The sequence below is a fragment of the Anas acuta genome, chromosome 2 (assembly GCF_963932015.1).
Source record: "Anas acuta chromosome 2, bAnaAcu1.1, whole genome shotgun sequence".
Lineage (NCBI taxonomy): Eukaryota > Metazoa > Chordata > Aves > Anseriformes > Anatidae > Anas > Anas acuta.
In genome coordinates this window covers 26,062,094-26,078,763 of record NC_088980.1, presented here as the reverse complement: position 1 = coordinate 26,078,763, position 16,670 = coordinate 26,062,094, and the positions used below count along the sequence as shown (strand labels likewise).

Here is a 16,670-nt window from a genome sequence, read left to right as displayed (position 1 = left end):
AGATTATTTTTAACTGTACCTTCAGTGTTCCAAAAAGCTGCCCCAAACAAAAGCTATCCAAAAATAAAATAAAATAAAATAAAACAAAACAAAACAAAACAACAACAACAACAACAACAACAAAACACATAACAACAACAAAAACAACAACAACAACAAGCAAACCACTATAAGGTGGGAGAGAAAGAAATCACTGAAATTCTGTGGATTTACAGTACACGGAAGGGCAGGGCTAAGGGAGAAATGAACCCAGGTGACAGACTGGGATCCAGATTTCCAGCAGGAAAATGAGAGCTGCTGGCAGTGAGAGGTTTGTTCAGCACTGACACAGGCAGACGACAGAGTGCCCTTGAGTTCAAGGGAGCCATGCACATTTGGAAACAACAGGAGTGACTCAGCTTTGGCAGGTAGATGTAATTCGATGGGTCTCACTGCAGCTGGGACTTCAGGGTCAGTTTTGCTCTGCGTGGATGTTAAAATACCTATGTTACTTTCTGTCAGCTTTGCCCTGACCACAGTGTCATCTCCTCGCCTGGGCTCTCCAACATGCTGTGTGCTTGTAGCCTGCCAAGGCTCTGCCCTGCCCTTCAGCAGCACCTGCGTTATTGTACTGCATGAACCAGTGTCCATGTATTTATAGGTCACACGATTCTGTTCCCTCTTTTAAAGAGCATTATTCTTCAGTAGACTTTCTGCAAGTGTTGCTACTCTTTTGTTCCTGTGTATTTTTCCTCAAATATTAATTGTTATTTGTTCTTTGTCCCTGACCAACTAGTTGTTTTTGTGGGGTTATCAGGAACAGGTAAAGGTTCATTTCATTGACCAAACTTGTCTGCATTCAACACCCTCTCCCCAAAAATAGTAGGCTTATTGCTGTACTCGGGCAGTGCAGCTCCCCATTGATAGTTACTACTGACATCACCTAGCTCAGTGCTAATTGCAGTACAAATAGGCTAAGCAGCTGTATCCATTACGTTGATACAAGGATGAAATGCAGAGGTGTTCTGGCACTAAGCAGAAGGCATCACTAGCCATCCCTTGCTGGAAATGACAGAACACAACAGTGTGCTAGTGGTGTAAAAATCATCATGTGCCCTGCTGTCCTCTTTTCAAATACCTTAATTGTAATTTAGCAGCACATAGAGTGCCTGTGCAAGGTAAAGGGCTAAGAAAATGTTAGCTGTGTATTAAAATCAAGCAGGTCATTGGAATGCATAATGTACATAGTCACCTTTCCACTTCATGTGTTACGAAGCTTAAGACGCATTTGGAGAAATAGTCAGAAACAAATTTCTGAGCCGCCAACCAATTTCGTCTGACAGCTGCTGTATATAGCAATCTTTTCTGACCCACTCATCTGCTGTAGCAGAAGTCCCTGCCGTTCTTCAAATAGAGACTGTGGTAGATCTTTCCACTACTTTAATATAATTCGTAGGGAGGTTAAGGTGTCAGATGCTAGCTAGGCTTTGGCATCTCTGCTAATAGCATGTTCTGCACTGTCATTTAGTAGAAGAGCAAACCCTAGGGAGTACAGGGAAATGCTACTTCCATATCCTGAAAGTAAATGGAAATATTGCTGTGTCCGACCCATCTGTATCTTGCAGCGTCTCAGAAAAGCAGCAGCAGCCCATCAAGAGCCCTGCAAACCTTCCAGCACACTGAAAAGCTGGCATGCCTCTTCGGCTTCTATGAGTTTAATAAAGGTATATAATAGCACAGGCCACCCCAGACCATTTCAATCTTCCTTCCAATCTTAAAGACTGAACTCTTCTATGTTTAATTTACAGGCATTTATCCCTTGGGATAAATGTGATGCCAAAAGTCTTAGCACATTCTGAAAAAAAAAATAAAATCCTATATATGAATGAGCTGAGCCTCTGTGATCATTTTAATTGGTCCAGCAGTGCTTGCAGCTAAAAGTAAAGCTGCCGCCTTTCATGGCAGACCAGACTTTTTCTCCTACCCCCTAATAATTCTATTTCAGATATTTTATAAAAATAGTGCTCAGTCTCACTCTGTTTGGGATATATATATAAGTTCATGTTCGCAACAGTTAATTTGATTCCATCAAAAGTAGTGTATGGGCTGTAACATATTGTCCTATGGAAAGGAGGTGATCTTTCAAGATGGTAAGTGGTTCTGAATAAATAAAATTTCAGTGATGCTAAAACACTTACGGGAATGTATTGGTTTATGTCCTGATACTCTGACTTGGGTTGAAAAACTGTTCTGAATCGGAGCAAAGATTCGACTGGGATCTATCCCCAAGTCTCCTCACACATGAACGCATACACATGCCAATGTGCATGCAGACCTGTGCAGAGTTTGCTCTCTTGTAGTCAGGAGTTTTAGTCCTAACTCTTTCAAGATGATTCAGGCAGCAGCAGCATCTTCCACACAGCCCCAATGACAAGGCCATGTAAGATCATGAAGAAGGATGCAGGCAACCCATCTCCTTCCCCTGATGGCTTTTCAGCTGCTAAGGGCAGAAAGAGATGGAGATCCTGCCTGCCTATGCCATGGGGCCCCTGGGCCCTATATCTGTGATCTGGGCTTTGAACCTTTTCCTCTTTATAATCCAATCTCATCTTACTGCAGTTCACTGAGAGAGGAGCAAGGGATGCGGAACTAATTTGTGCTGGAAGTCCCTTGTGCTGGAGGTCCCAAGGCAGAGTATTGCTGCCTTTCAGCCAAACTGAAAGGCAGCAAAAACTGACTGTTAACAGGTAGCTTGTGTCTGGAGGAGGGCTGGATGGTGCTGACTGTTGAGTATTGCCTTGAAGGACTAGCAATGAATGCATTAACAAAATGCATCATGCTTTAGGACCATTCTGTATGCAGACAATTGTTGATACTCAGCCAAAGTCACCTTTGCAGAGAGAAAACCCACTTGCCATATCTTTAAGCCTTGTGCAAACCATGAGGTCTTGATAGCTCTGCACACAGTAGGAGGCAACAGAGGAAATAACTCTCCTCACCTTTTACCAGCAACAGTGGAAAACTAGCCTGTCTCGATGATAAATGGTTGGCTGGAGGCTGAGCAGGAGCTGATCAAGATGTGCTGCTTCCTTTTCCAATGTCCCGAGTTGCCACTTTGCGGTCTCTGGCTCCTCTTCTTGGCATTAGGCTGGCATGACTAGCAGCAGCAGCGCTGTAGGCTGTGCTGTCTGGGGCTCGTTCCAGCATTTAAAGACAGACCAACTACAAGCAGATGTTTAAAGATTTTGAAGGAAAATACAGTCCTTAACAGTGTTAGGCTGATTTTTTCTTTAGTTTCACCTACATGCTCTCTCCGTGGATAAATCAGTAGGGTTTTCAGTCAAGCTGGATCCCATCATAAATCAGGGTATAGGTTTAAAATTGTTATAAGAGCAATTTAAAAAGTGGATGTCTGTATTTCCATGAACTTCTGAATTATCGCTCTTTACTGGCCACAGAAACATGCAAAGCATCTCTGTGTTTGTAGGTGGCACCTTTTATAAAGCAAGAGGGGTAAAAAATGTAATCTGGTTGATGGCTGTTGGCAAGTCATTGAGGGAACAGTGAGAAGGGGTTGCCAGTGGGAAAGGGCGGTTCAGTCTTTGTGCCCATGTGTGCTTTAAATATTCTAACAGGCTGTGAAGTGCAGTGAAAATTTGCCAGATATGGCTACATCTCTACTGAGAGGCCAAATGGCAAAAAACAATTCATTTCACAGAAAACACCAGGCAACCTTGAAACCATTTTTATCCTATTATTGATCAAGTTCAGACTTTCAGATATTACAACCCAGTGTCTCCTTATTGCCATTTGCAGACATCCAATATGTTGAAGCTTTGAAAATGTAAAAGCATGATCAGGAATTATATGACAACATGAAATTTCAAGGAATCTGCACTACGAGTAATAATATATGTACCTCATAAACCTAAGAAATGATGAGGTACCCCCATGCCTCACATGGGCAGCTCCATCTAGTGCATGGAAATAGAGTACAGTAAGATTAAAAAAGAAAGAACTCTTAAAAAGTAACAAATAATAAGGTTTGCTTACTGTTGTTCTTTCTAACTCCAACAACAGAAGCAATTAAAGTGCATCAATCGGGTCTTTTTTTCTGCGATGGGGATGTTCTCCAGCGTTTTTAACGGCTTGCAAATTCCTATGACTATAATCAGCCTGATCCCACTGTGCTCCCTGTCAGATACCACAATGGCAGTAATCTGGCACCTGCTTGGGTACAAAGCTTGGAAGTGAGGCTGGGTGCCCACAGAATAAAAATTAAGTGTGTTCACTGCAAAGAGGGAGGATCAGAGGGAATTTAGGAACACTGGTGACAGCCTTTTTTCTTCTCTCTCAGCAAGAGAGTCCTCACTACGACAGGTCAAAAAACGCTGCTATTGTTCTGCCTTAAACCTCCCTCTTCCAGATGCAGAATTTCATTTCCAGAAGCAGCCAGTGTGGGGATGTCTTCCAAATAAAGCCAGCTACCTCCATCTGTCTCTTCTGGGCTGCCCAGCTTGCCTCACTGTCAGACTGTTCAAAAAGCAACAAACATTTTCTTGCCTTGTTTTGGTTGAAAATCCTCTTCCCCATTCTTGACTTACACAGATACAGTGCCTAGAGAAGCAGTGGATTTAGATAACTCAAGCTTTCCCTGTCCTTCAAAATTCACTTTAGAAAAATTTCATCATTTTAGTAAAGTACAAGGACCTATGTCACAACTTTATTCATATCAGGAGGCATTTTCTCATGGCCTGTGCTGACTTTGAAATACTCTGTTAGGACTGAAAACAGTTAAATAACTATTGACATTGCTGTCTAACTTAAACATAGACCTGTGAACTAGCATTCAGCATACAAGCTTTGATTCATGAAAACTGAGATGGAAGGAAAGTGATTCAGATAAGGGCTTGATTAAAAATATTGGGCTACATTAGAACTAAATTTAATCTCAGGAATCAAGAGGATGGGTTTGACTAGATATTTGTGATATTGATAGAACACTTGTTAGGCCTCTTACTGCTAATAAGAACTCTTATCACTGTTCTTTCTGCCAACAGATTGATGTGTAATACTAAATAATCTGTACATTTCTTCAAGTGCTATTATTGCCACTTGCAAGACACAGAGGCACTGAACAGCTTGGCCTCTCCTGTGTGTCTGGGAAGAGCCTAATGTGCTCAATAAAATGGGTTTTATCTGCAGGTCAAATCACACATTTGCCCTTGCTGCAGGATACCTAGTGTGTGCCCCTGCATCTCACCCCGTGAACAGGAGACAACAGCTTGGTAAGAACCAAATATTTCCTGCTGAGCAGGGAACCAGCACGGACAGGTCTGAAAGCACAGAGCATCTGGCAGGACTGGTACAACTTGGCCAGCATCTCTTCAGTGTGGAAACACCTTTCAGTTAAGGTGGGATTCTTCTCTCCTGTGCCTAGCTACCAAAATAAAAACAAAAGCAAAACAAAACAAAAACGTGGAATATAAGTGGAATATAGTCTGTGTTAATAGGCTAGGAATATTTTATATTAAATGGACAGAAATGTTTGTGTTCTTCACATATCCCATCCAACACCATCCTGAGGGATGCACGTGTGTAAGCACAGCTGTTCAGCTTACATGAACAAGTCCAGTCCCTCTGCCTTTCTCAACACCAGGATGCAAATTTAATGTAGGTCACACTTAGGGTGGAAACAGGGACAGTTTCTCACTAAGACCTACCCAGGCATAAATATGAATGCTCAGAAATTTCAGTGCTGCAGATTTTGATCCTGTTCGCATACAATGACTGATAGTGGGAGAAAAAAAATAATCTTACAATTAAAAATGATATTATTATGACAAAGCTTTATAAGGTACAGACAGGTGTAGTGAAGACTGAACTAAGACTGAATTCAGCATCAATCCGTAGGCAACTACTGAACTCCTGTCTGTGGTCATGATTCAAAGCAGTTCCCCCATTTCCTTCTGGGAAAGCATTTCTACGACTATTGAATGTACTACTTTTTGACAGTACCCTTTCTTTTACTCCTAAAATGACAGCTGAAGAAAATTACAGTGAAACGGTACCAAAGGTTGCTTGGATTGAATCTAATGATATCTAGCAGGCAGTGGAATAAATACCCAAAGAAATGGAAGCATCACTGACAGGGTCATTGAAGCTAGACTGAACAAAGCATCCAAACGCACAGCCCTGTGTTCGTCTGGAGGGGGCTGCTCCAGCTCTGCCTCCCCACCCCGCTCTGTGGACTGCAGCCCCGAAAAGGGCCATAAATGCCAGCCCAGCTGCTAGCTGGCCTGAGACCATACAGAAGCGAAGGTCTGTGTGAGCGTGGAGCCTGGACCTCCAGCACCACGCAGAGGTGTGTGGATCTGGGAAGAGGCAGGCTGGGGCGCGCAGCCAGCTCTGCTGCAGCTCAGTAGATTATCCCCTCTGGCTCCAGCAGCAAGTACTTCTTCATGGACAAGGGGATGGAGAGTAAGGGGACGCCTCGGTGGCATCTTTCTGACAACATCACCCGAATAGCACATCTGCACAAGTGCATGAGCGACCGCGGTGAGTTGCTGCACACAGTGAACAATGAGTCGTAGAAATCCTGGTACCGCTGCAAAACACGAAAAAAAAAACACAAGAGTATTTTAGGGCACTAAAGCTTCTTTCCTGTCCTCCCTTTCCCCTCCCAACACACGGTTCTTAGCAAGGGTAAAAACCTGTAGAGCTGCCCTGTCACCTTGAGCCGCTCACCGCGGTGGGAATTTGGTTTAGCCAAAATTATGCTTGCCTCAAATACGTCGTGTTTATTATTACGCTTTATTATTACTATTTAGGAGAAAAAGGTCCTTAATGTTTCATTCTGTGTTCACATGATTATTTTTTTTTCCTGAATAAAACTGACCTGAAAAAAACAGTTAGTCTTGCAGTTCCTCTGGCTGCATAGCTCTGCATTAATAATAAAGATGATGTTCCCTAAGCATCACTGACAATGTAAAGCAGACATTGGTATACTTAACTTCAGCACTGAGTTGAACATCCTGAAAAACCCTGGTATTAATCAAGAACTAGTTTTAAAATGGAATATTGGGACTATGCAGATTTCTGAAGTAATAGGATAATTATGTCAAAACCCATCCCCCAATTTGGCACTTTGACAACATCTCTTCCCTCTTTGACCTCATTTTTCATTTAAATTCTCCCTTGTATTTGCAGCTAACCAGTCCTATGGTTAGAAACAGAAACTACAGAAACTTAACCCATGCAACAGAACCTAAATGTCTACCTAAATATATACCTTGTAATATGGTGCTTTTAAGACAATCGCTGACCTGAAAAATATATAAATACACTCACTGGCAGATCTGAAGATACACCAGTCACAGCCAGAATATTTTGCACTTGCTGAGTGCAGGGATATCTGAGCTTCTGCAGCACCCCTGACAGGGAGTGCAGCAAAGGATAATGTCACTATGACACTTTCTCAAAAAAAAAAAAAAAAAAAGTCTATTGAAATCTCCAGGTGACATAGAGATCCATTTATCTTCATTTTATTGAAGGAGATTCAATTTAAAATCAAAAACTTTTTACCCAACATAGCTGGAAAAGCAATATTTTTATTGGAAATAACTTTTTCTGAGAAACTGTATTCAACTAAACTGTGTGAAAACATTTCACAAAATAAATAAATAAACAGCTTGTATGTCCAGACTGTTCTGAACTCTCTTATTCTCTCTTACAAAGATAAACTATTACTTAAAGCCACAGCGTGACCCTGAACATCCCACATCACTGAAATTCCCACTGTCACCAGGACAACACAGAACAATCTGTATTTCTTGAGTGTTTTCAGCAGATTTGGATATGGTACCTATCTCAAAAGAAAAAATCCCCAGTTTTGGGCCAGCTTGTGTGAAGTGAATAATATTAAATGGAGAAGTCCAAATCCTCTGGTGTGTCCAAATCCTTTCAAAAGCATTCTCAGTTTTCTGTGGCCAGGTACAGAGAAAAAATAATAAGCCTGGATTTTACTCAGTTACAACTCATTAAGAGCTTACCTCAAAGACATCATCAGGTATGGCTGCTTTCCACTTAGATGTTGATTTGATGTGCTCGTAGGAGTTGACAACAATCTCCACAGCTCTGGGGTGGGAATGACAGGCCTGTAGCACCTGCAGTCAGGACATACAGAGACCATGAGCACCACCAAGAGGCACTGGGGCTAGCCTGGCTGTGAGGACACACAGGGATGGACGCATCTAAAATCAGCTCTGCCTACTAACTTTAGCTCAGAAGAAAGAAATTGTTGCTCACACCCATGGAATAACACTTTGCATTCACGCTGTAGGATGTGCATTTCTGACCCACACAGCAGACAGGCTTTCACAGACAAAGCTGCAGAGCATCTCTCTGGGATAAACATCATCCTACACATTTTGCAGATGGGAAATGATAGATTGGAACCGAGCCCCACTCCGTGCAATGGGGAAAGGTGGAGGCAGGAAGAGGAGACCCCAGGCCTGGCTCTCAAATACACTCTAGAAAGATGAGTTGTTTTGTTACAGACAGGACCAGTTCATCCTCAGCTCAGGAGGGCAAAAACAAAGGTTTAACATTTTTTTCCAAAGGTTCTGGTTGCTTGGACTGATAAAATTTTATATATACAGTGGAGGGACTGCAAAATTATGCTGAAGGCAAAGGATGAGAGAAAACGAGCCCTGACTAGAGCAAGCTTACCTCATTGCTTGATATAAGAAGGCTACCAGCTACAGTGCTTTGGGCTTTGAAGAGCTGCTCTAATTCTTTGGGAGGGATTTTGCAATTATTATTATTATTATTATTATTATTATCATTATTGTTATTAATCAGCTATGAACCCAGGCCCAGCATTTCCCCTTTTTTCTCACATTTCCTGAAAACAAGCCCAAACTTCAGTGAGATCCATTTCAGTTTGAATGGATTTGTATTTCTAAAGGTCAGATAGTGGCAAACTGAATCATATCAGCTGACCTCCAGTCTTTGGTTGAGGCCATAAAATATGCATTTTGTACAACCCAGTTCAGCATATTGGAGCCAGGTTTGATGAAGGCATGTAGGTTTTCTGAAATGAGAATGTGAATCAGCTCTGAAAAATTAGGCTCGAGCCAGCATTTAGAATTTGGGGTTTCAGGCTGATTAAGAGTGAATTTGGGACCTGCATCTGGTTTCTGGCATTAGCAATGGCAATTTTGCTTCAGGTAAATGATATCAACCTTATAACAGATTTTGGGCATTCTGAGTCCATAGTTGACCGGACTTCTGCAAATCCTGGTACCACCAAACCCTGAAGTTTGGGTCTGTCACCCCCCTCCTGTTTCAGACTTCCCCTCTCTCTATACCCCTGCGCTGTACAAAGCCACCCATTAACCTTGTGGAATTGCAGAGGATATATCCTGGCTGCTCCGTGGTTCAGCAGCAGCTGGTAGCAGATGTCAGGCTGGGCAGCTGGCCGTACAGACGTCACTTTTATGATGTACTGCAGGGGCGCACAGCCGTTGACATCCATGATGTTTGCCTCTGCCCCTGCCTCCAGCAGCATGTGCAGCAGCACGTGGTCACAGTTCCAGGCAGCTTTGTGGAGCGGTGACTTGAAATCCTCATCTCGGCTGTTCACCTCGGCTTTGTAGTCTAAGAGCATGCGGCAGATGAGGTGGTGGTCTGGGCTGTACGTCTGGTCCTTGTAGTGCAGGGCCCAGTAGGCTGCGCAGGCCAGCGGGGTCTCCAAGTGGGCATTGAGGGCATCCACCTGCGCCCCTTGTTCCACGTAAAAGGCCACGAGCTCAGGGATACCCAAACGTGCGACAGTGTGCAGAGGGGTCTCCTCATCCTGGTTGTTTGTTTTTATGTTCACGTTTGCTCCTGCCAAGGAAAGATGATGGGAAAAAAAAATAATCAAGGGAACAGAATCCCAGTTCGGTCAGCTCTCTGCTAGAGCCCTGATACCCAAGGAGATGGTAAAGGATTGCAAATCCTTTTTTTTTTTTTTTTTTTTTTTCCACATCAAAATGCAATTAGCAAGGGTCAAGGATTCTGCATTGCTTAGGCCTCTGGGAAACCCTCAGAAACTTCACATTCTTGGATCCAGTTTCTGGTGTCATAGCTTGGCCCTTGAGCTGATAGAGGGCCTTATCTGAACACTGCTTTGGAGCAGCATTCAGGTCCAAATCTCTGTGTGAAGTGCTTTTTCCTATAAATTAAGAACTGAAGGAAAAAGGAGGTCTTTATTTGTACTCCAGAAAATAGCTCTGCTCAAATCTGTACCCTGAAAAAGCTTCCTGCAGCACCTCATTGACTGTGAGCCTAGAAGGACATTTTATGATAGATCCGTAGATGATTAAAATGAAGTGAAATAAAATAAAATAAAATAAAATAAAATAAAATAAAATAAAATAAAATAAAATAAAATAAAATAAAATAAAATAAAATAAAATAAAATAAAATAATAAAGAAAGTCTCCAACTGAGGATCTAGATCCTGTTTCCAAGCTGTTAGCAGGACTGCTATAACAGCTCTATTTGTGCCGAATTTATTTTCCAGTTGAAGCAACAGCACCATCTACTGTGCACTGAAGTACAGCTGCTGCAGGACAGACGGACAGGAGCCCGGCCCCTGCCTTCTGCCAAAATAGTGCCAGGGCTCCGGATCCTGCAGCCCTGGGACTTCCCGGCTGCCTCCTTCCTTTCCAGCTACCAGCAAAGAAATGCAAATTGCTGGAGGAATAGTTCTTAACACTGATTATTAGAGGAAAGATCGGCGAGAGCCTGTTCCCGAAAGCAAAGCAGAACTGCAGTATAGTATATATCGTGTATACAATGTATATAGTTTGTGTGTATAGTTATATAATTTTATTTACATATAAATAAATAAATACATAAATAAATAAATAAATAAAATTGTTCTCTCCAGCCTCACGAAGCCATAACATGGCCAAAGTTACACTAAAACCGAGCTGTACTGACGGAGAGGGAGAAAGAGGCGTGAGAAATTACCTCTGGGCTGAGTGCTAATCCCACTAAACCACGCTGAGCGTTACTCACGTTACACGGCCCTGAGAGGATCAGCAGCACAGGTCTGGAGGTGGTAAGCAAACCCGGGCACAGATCTGCCCAGCTGGCCACTTGCCCAGCTGAGAAATGGTTAAAGTGCGTTTACCTGAGCTGACCCGTGTGAAAGCACCAGTGCTGAAAGCAGGGTGGGAGATGCCAGTGGGAATCCTTGGGACAGGGACAGAAACAAAACCCTGTCTTTGGCTTTTGGGTGTGTGCACACCTGCCATGCTCTGCTCCAGACCTTGCCCACCTTGAATCTCTGTTTCACGTGGAGATTTGTGTTTGCAGGGTGCTTAGGGATGAAGGCTGGCTTGCACAGTGCTATTATTCACTCACTGATGGGTGGGTGGAGGAAGCCTGCAGAATACAACCTTTCATTTGCAGCATTTTATAAGAGTACATTCGACTTTTAAGCTTTTCCATGGTAGCAAATTCAACTCCTGCTGTCAGGACTGCTTGCTTTGGGCAGGAGACAACTGGCAGTATTTATTTTCCTTTCTAACAAACAAAATAATATGTATCTTTCCAGCAGAAGAAAAGCGATGTGGTTATTCATTTGGGACTTCAGATTGCCTTGCCCACAAATCATGCCTGGGCTCTACATCTCAAGAAAAACCTTCAAAACATGTAGCCAAAAAACAACAACACATGTTTGTATTTGCCATGGCACAGTGTGACAAATAGGGGAATCTGTCTACTTGTAACTTAGGGCTTTTGAACTGCCTGACTTTGCTGTACCCCTTGATATCTGTCTTTTATTAGGTCCTGAGACATTTTCCTGTGTAAAGAACACAGTGGAAGGAACAGCAATTTGTTTATCCATGAGTTATATCTATTCATAACTTCATTTGTTACAGATGATCAACCACATAACGTACATGTATCTTACTCCAGGAAAATTAAATTTTATATAACCACATTTTTTCCCCAGTAGGTGCAGGAGTTTGGTAGCTGGCAATTAAGAGACTGTATGAAAAACTGTATGTTTTTTTCAGGGACTAGTCAAATACAAATGAATAGAATAATTTATTGAGATCAAGGAAATGTGAGCAGCAAAGACAAGGGTAGGGGTGCACTTTCATGTGAAAACTTTTCAATAGTAAATCTAGATGAAGAAGACAGAAACAAAAATAGAGAAGAAACTCATTCAGAGGAGCTCTTCTGCTGAAGGACTGTCTGGGCAGCAGGCTGGAAGCACTGAAATGGGAAACATCCCTGGAGTAAGGGCCGGTGGCCAGGGTGAGGGGAGGTCAGATGGGGTGAGGAATCAGGGCAGGAGAAACTTCAGCTGATCAAAGAGATGGGGAAAAGAAGTCTGGGATGAAGAGGCGAGTCAGCTGGGGATGGGACAGATAAATATACGTACTTTGGCATCTCGCCTCCTAAGGCAAGCCACAAGTCATGCCCACCATCTCTAGTCACGCCACGAGAGACTCTCCAGAGTTTTACCTTACCTCTCCAAATCAGCTGCTGGGCGCAAGGCATGGAGGTTCGTGTCGTACAGAAGTGCAGGGGCGCCTGCCCACTCATTGAAAAGCAGTTCAGCTTAGCTCCATGGTTGCAAAGGATCTTGAGGCACTCGACATTTGCTGTTTCACACGCTATGTGGATTGCAGCTTTTCCATTGGGCCGGCAGTTGATTGTAGCTTTGTGATTGAGCAGGACCAAAAGACTCTCCAGATGCCCATACATGACAGCCAGATGAAGCCCAGTTGCCCAGGATATTTTTAATTTGTAGCTAGGTAGCCAATACCCTGTACGAAATGAAAAAGCGTTACCATCCTTGGCTAAGATTTTCCTTTGGATTATCCACCTACTGAGAACAACAGAGGAGGAAGAAAAGGCTGGAGTTTTGGCTTAATTTGCAATAATTTCACCAGCTAGAGTTTAGTGCACACGTAGTTCTCTCAAGCATAACTTGATTTTCATTAGGTACTTTTTTATGTGCGCTGAATAGCCTGACTTTTGGAGAGATAATTCCCATGTAGATGTACTCCAAAGGCAGCTTTTGTTTTTCTGGTGACCTCTGAAGACTGAATGATGATGATGATAATAATAACAATATTATTATAACAATAATAACAATGCAAATATAATAATATTTATATAATAATAATAACAATAATTATAAAGGTTTAGTGCATTTGAAATGCCACTAGCTAAAAATATGGGGGAAATGGGCTCTTCAGTCTGCCAACAGCTAAACAAGTAAGAATAAAAAGGAGTAAGTTGGAATAAGAAGGCAGTATTTACTCAGGCCAGTGACTCAACAGACAGCTTATCCTGCTGTTTCTGCATGGGAGACTGCAGGATCATGCATGTCAGGAGCTGGATTCAGACTCCTAGTGATGCATTGCACATAGATGACCCCTGGCAATGTGGCTGCAGCTGTATCACACACCTTCTGCCAACTACAGCCCCTGAGGAGCACGGAGTGAGGAGTTTTGATGTTGATGTAAACTTGGTGGAAGAGCCAAATAGAAGCAGGGGCAGCTTAGTATGAAATTTGGCTCCAAAATGTTCAGATTTTTCACGGATTTTTTTTTTAAACTTATAAACAGGTGTAAGACCAATATTTGTTCCCAAGATAAGACTACATGTTTAATGCAGTCTCTGAAGTGATTACTATAATAATTTGTTAAAAAAAATAAATAAATAAATAAATAAATCTGTGCAGAAGAGCAGGATAAATCTGAAACTTTTCTTTCTCCTTTTTTTTTTTTTTTTTTTTTTTTTAAGGTACAGCAGCTGCTTCTTAGCTAGAACGTGCCTATAAAATTTTCTGGGTTTGATTTATTTATATCTACTTGGACAAATGCCTGGTTAAATACTGTTATCAAGAAAAAGACAGAAAAATGCTGCAGATGTGTAATGAGGCCAAATTAATTCAGACCTTTGTTTTTGAGTCTTTAGTTTTATACAGTTTTTCCACCTTAATTTCGCATAGATACAATTTTTGCTGGACTCATATGTACTGCATTAGACAGGAAGAGAGATGGAGAGGAAGGAAGGAGACAGAAACAAACCACTGGTGGCAGAGGGAAACACTTTTTTCATCATTTGTCCCAAAACTGGGTGCCAGGTAGGTGGGCTGTATCCCAGAGTCTATGCACGCAGCACAGCAGGCTGCTGAAACTGGATCCCCAACTGAACTCACATTTGGTGTTCCCCCTTGTTACCAGCCTGATCCCACACTGGGGTGGGCCTGAAGGTATGTAGATGCCAGCCATAAATTACGTGAACAGCAGGACAGTGATCCTTAAAAGCCAAGTTACCCCTTTATACAGCCACAGCTTTCCTGCCTGAGACCACCCTTTATTTCCTTTGCTTGTGGTGCTGCAGGTGAGCATCTCCTACATCCCCTGCCCAAACCCACAGACATCCCTGAGCCCAAGGGGATGGGACCTGGCACTGAGCAGGAAGCAGACACAGGCTTTGCAGGAGGCCTCTTTAAGCTCATCTGTTTCTTGGGGTGGAAACTAGCAATGGTGCATGAAAGGTCAGTGTCCTTGGCAGCTCTCAGCCTCTTTTGCAAGAGAGGAAGCCCCTCTGACACCCACGGCATCTCCTTCCCACTGCATTGCTTACGGCAGAGCTCAAGTTGTTTGAATGGTGGAGCTTAATTTTTCTCCCCTCTCCCTCCCCAAGGAAATCCTCCTCTTAAATCATGGTTATCTGGGATTCAGAACAAAAGCAAAATTTGCATTGTAGCTGATAGGGTGCCTTCTGCCTTTCAGAAAGACACAGCAGGTATACTGCTGTGATTTAGGCCATAGGGTGCATTTATCTCTTTCTCCAAAAGAAACGAGTTAATTCTGGCTGCCAAATGATCTACAATTAAAAATCCCATAGTCTTAAACTACAACCAGAACACATTTTAGCCCGCTGAGGGCAGAAGAGCAGATATTTTAGGATACACTCATCATTGTGTGGGTTAGCTCAGATGCTGTCCCCAAGGGAAATAAGTCATGACTGCATCATCCTCACCCTTATGGAACCAAAAGAACAGCAGCTGTTCATTAAATAGGAGGTAAACACAGAAAAGGGGAAGGGGTGGGATGTCCCTCCCTTATGCCACAGGTGAAAAAAAAAAAAAAAAAAAAAAAAAGTGCATTTGCTGTGATGCTGAGACTGGAGGTGTTTATCTCCACGTATGCCTAACTTCTGGCGAAAGTTGGTCATTGCTGCTTTTCAGATACTCACGAGGAATCTGTTAGCAAGTAGGTATTGAAGTCTGTTTATTTCACCAGACAGCAAACTTGTTTCATTGTTTTGAACTGTAAATTTCTGGAAACTCAGTATCTGGCTGACAGCTGGTTTGGATTTTCTACCTTCCAGAACAGCTGAAATGTCTTCTCTGTTTTTGTTTTTTAATTATAATTTTTAATTTTAATCCAAAATATTTTGATAAACCAGCAAATCCTCACTTTCTGTGAGCTTGAAAAATACAGCTCCTCCTATCCAGTAACATTCAAGGTCCATAGGTTTTCTTTAGCACTCCTAAGCCAAGAATTCACTGTACTATATTGTAAACTGCAAATGGAAAAGACTGAATATTTTGTTTCTGAACTGTCTGTTAATGTGTTGGGGAACATGCAAGACATTTGTACACCACACTTAGCCTGCGTGTGTCTATTCTGGGCTTTGCACTCTAATTCTCTGCAAGGAAATGGCAAAGGACCCCTCTTTCTGGACTTCCCTAAAGCTACAGCAGCTGCCCTGGTGGCGTGGAGGCTGGTGCTGGTGTCTGGCCTGCCCTGCACCAAGCCCTGCAGCACAGCTGATAAGCTCCCCTCCGGTGACCGCGGCCGTATGAGCCTCCTGACATTGCTGCCCATGAGTCAACTTCGGCTGCAGCTTTAGGAGGGGCACGAGGCCACGGTTCCTGGAAAACTACCTGAACCCATCTAATTCCTGGCTTGTGAGTGCTGCCACGTTTACCTTGTTTATAGGATGCCAGGATCAGGTTTTCATCTTCCACTTCAAACACCGTGTCCACGTCTATTTTCTTTTGGTTCAAGAGCTCTTCCAGTGTCTCATAGTCATTGGACTTCAGGGCTTCGAGGAAAGCCTTTTTCACCAACTTTGCAGCTGCATTTCGAGTCATTTTCCTCTCCGTGTTCTCTCCTTCTTTGCATGTCTCCTCCAGATCCATTTCCAAATGTATTTATTTGTGCTGTGAAGAGGGGTACACTGAGGTCCCTATAGCGCAGTTACATGCTGAAGTTCCTGAAGACCAGAAGGTAATTTTATCACTTGGTCATGCTGATCTGCTTGTTCTATTTATATGAGGAGCATTTCAGGCATTGAAATACCACTCTTAGATATCACCACACTCTTTTTGTGAAAGCGAGGACAGACACACTAGCAATAAAACCAGAATAAGAGATATCTCTACAGGCTTTATACACATAAAGCTTCACTAACCACGTGGCCGCCCTCTGCTCCTGCTATTCACTCACATTAAAAGACACTACGTCCTTGGTGCTGTTTCTCAGCTGGAGAAATACTTATATTTCCTTTCATAGTTACCATTAGTGATTTATTGACTAAAGAGGGATGTGGTGCTCACTCTGCAGAAGCCTTTTAGCTAATGCATTTCAGAAAGAA

General features: G+C 42.7%; 1 protein-coding gene across 1 annotated transcript; it reads right to left on the bottom strand.

Moving 5' to 3' along the window:
* Window positions 1-136: 136 nt before the first annotated feature.
* Window positions 137-16,385, bottom strand: ASB4 (ankyrin repeat and SOCS box containing 4). The gene is made up of 5 exons (XM_068673986.1): window positions 16,002-16,385; window positions 12,515-12,814; window positions 9,380-9,870; window positions 8,031-8,144; window positions 137-6,586 (listed from the first exon to the last, which is right to left on the bottom strand). The coding sequence occupies exons 1-5, from the start codon at window positions 16,213-16,215 to the stop codon at window positions 6,398-6,400; spliced, it is 1,308 nt and encodes a 435-aa protein (XP_068530087.1). The 5' UTR covers window positions 16,216-16,385; the 3' UTR covers window positions 137-6,397.
* Between the last annotated feature and the right edge of the window lie 285 nt (window positions 16,386-16,670).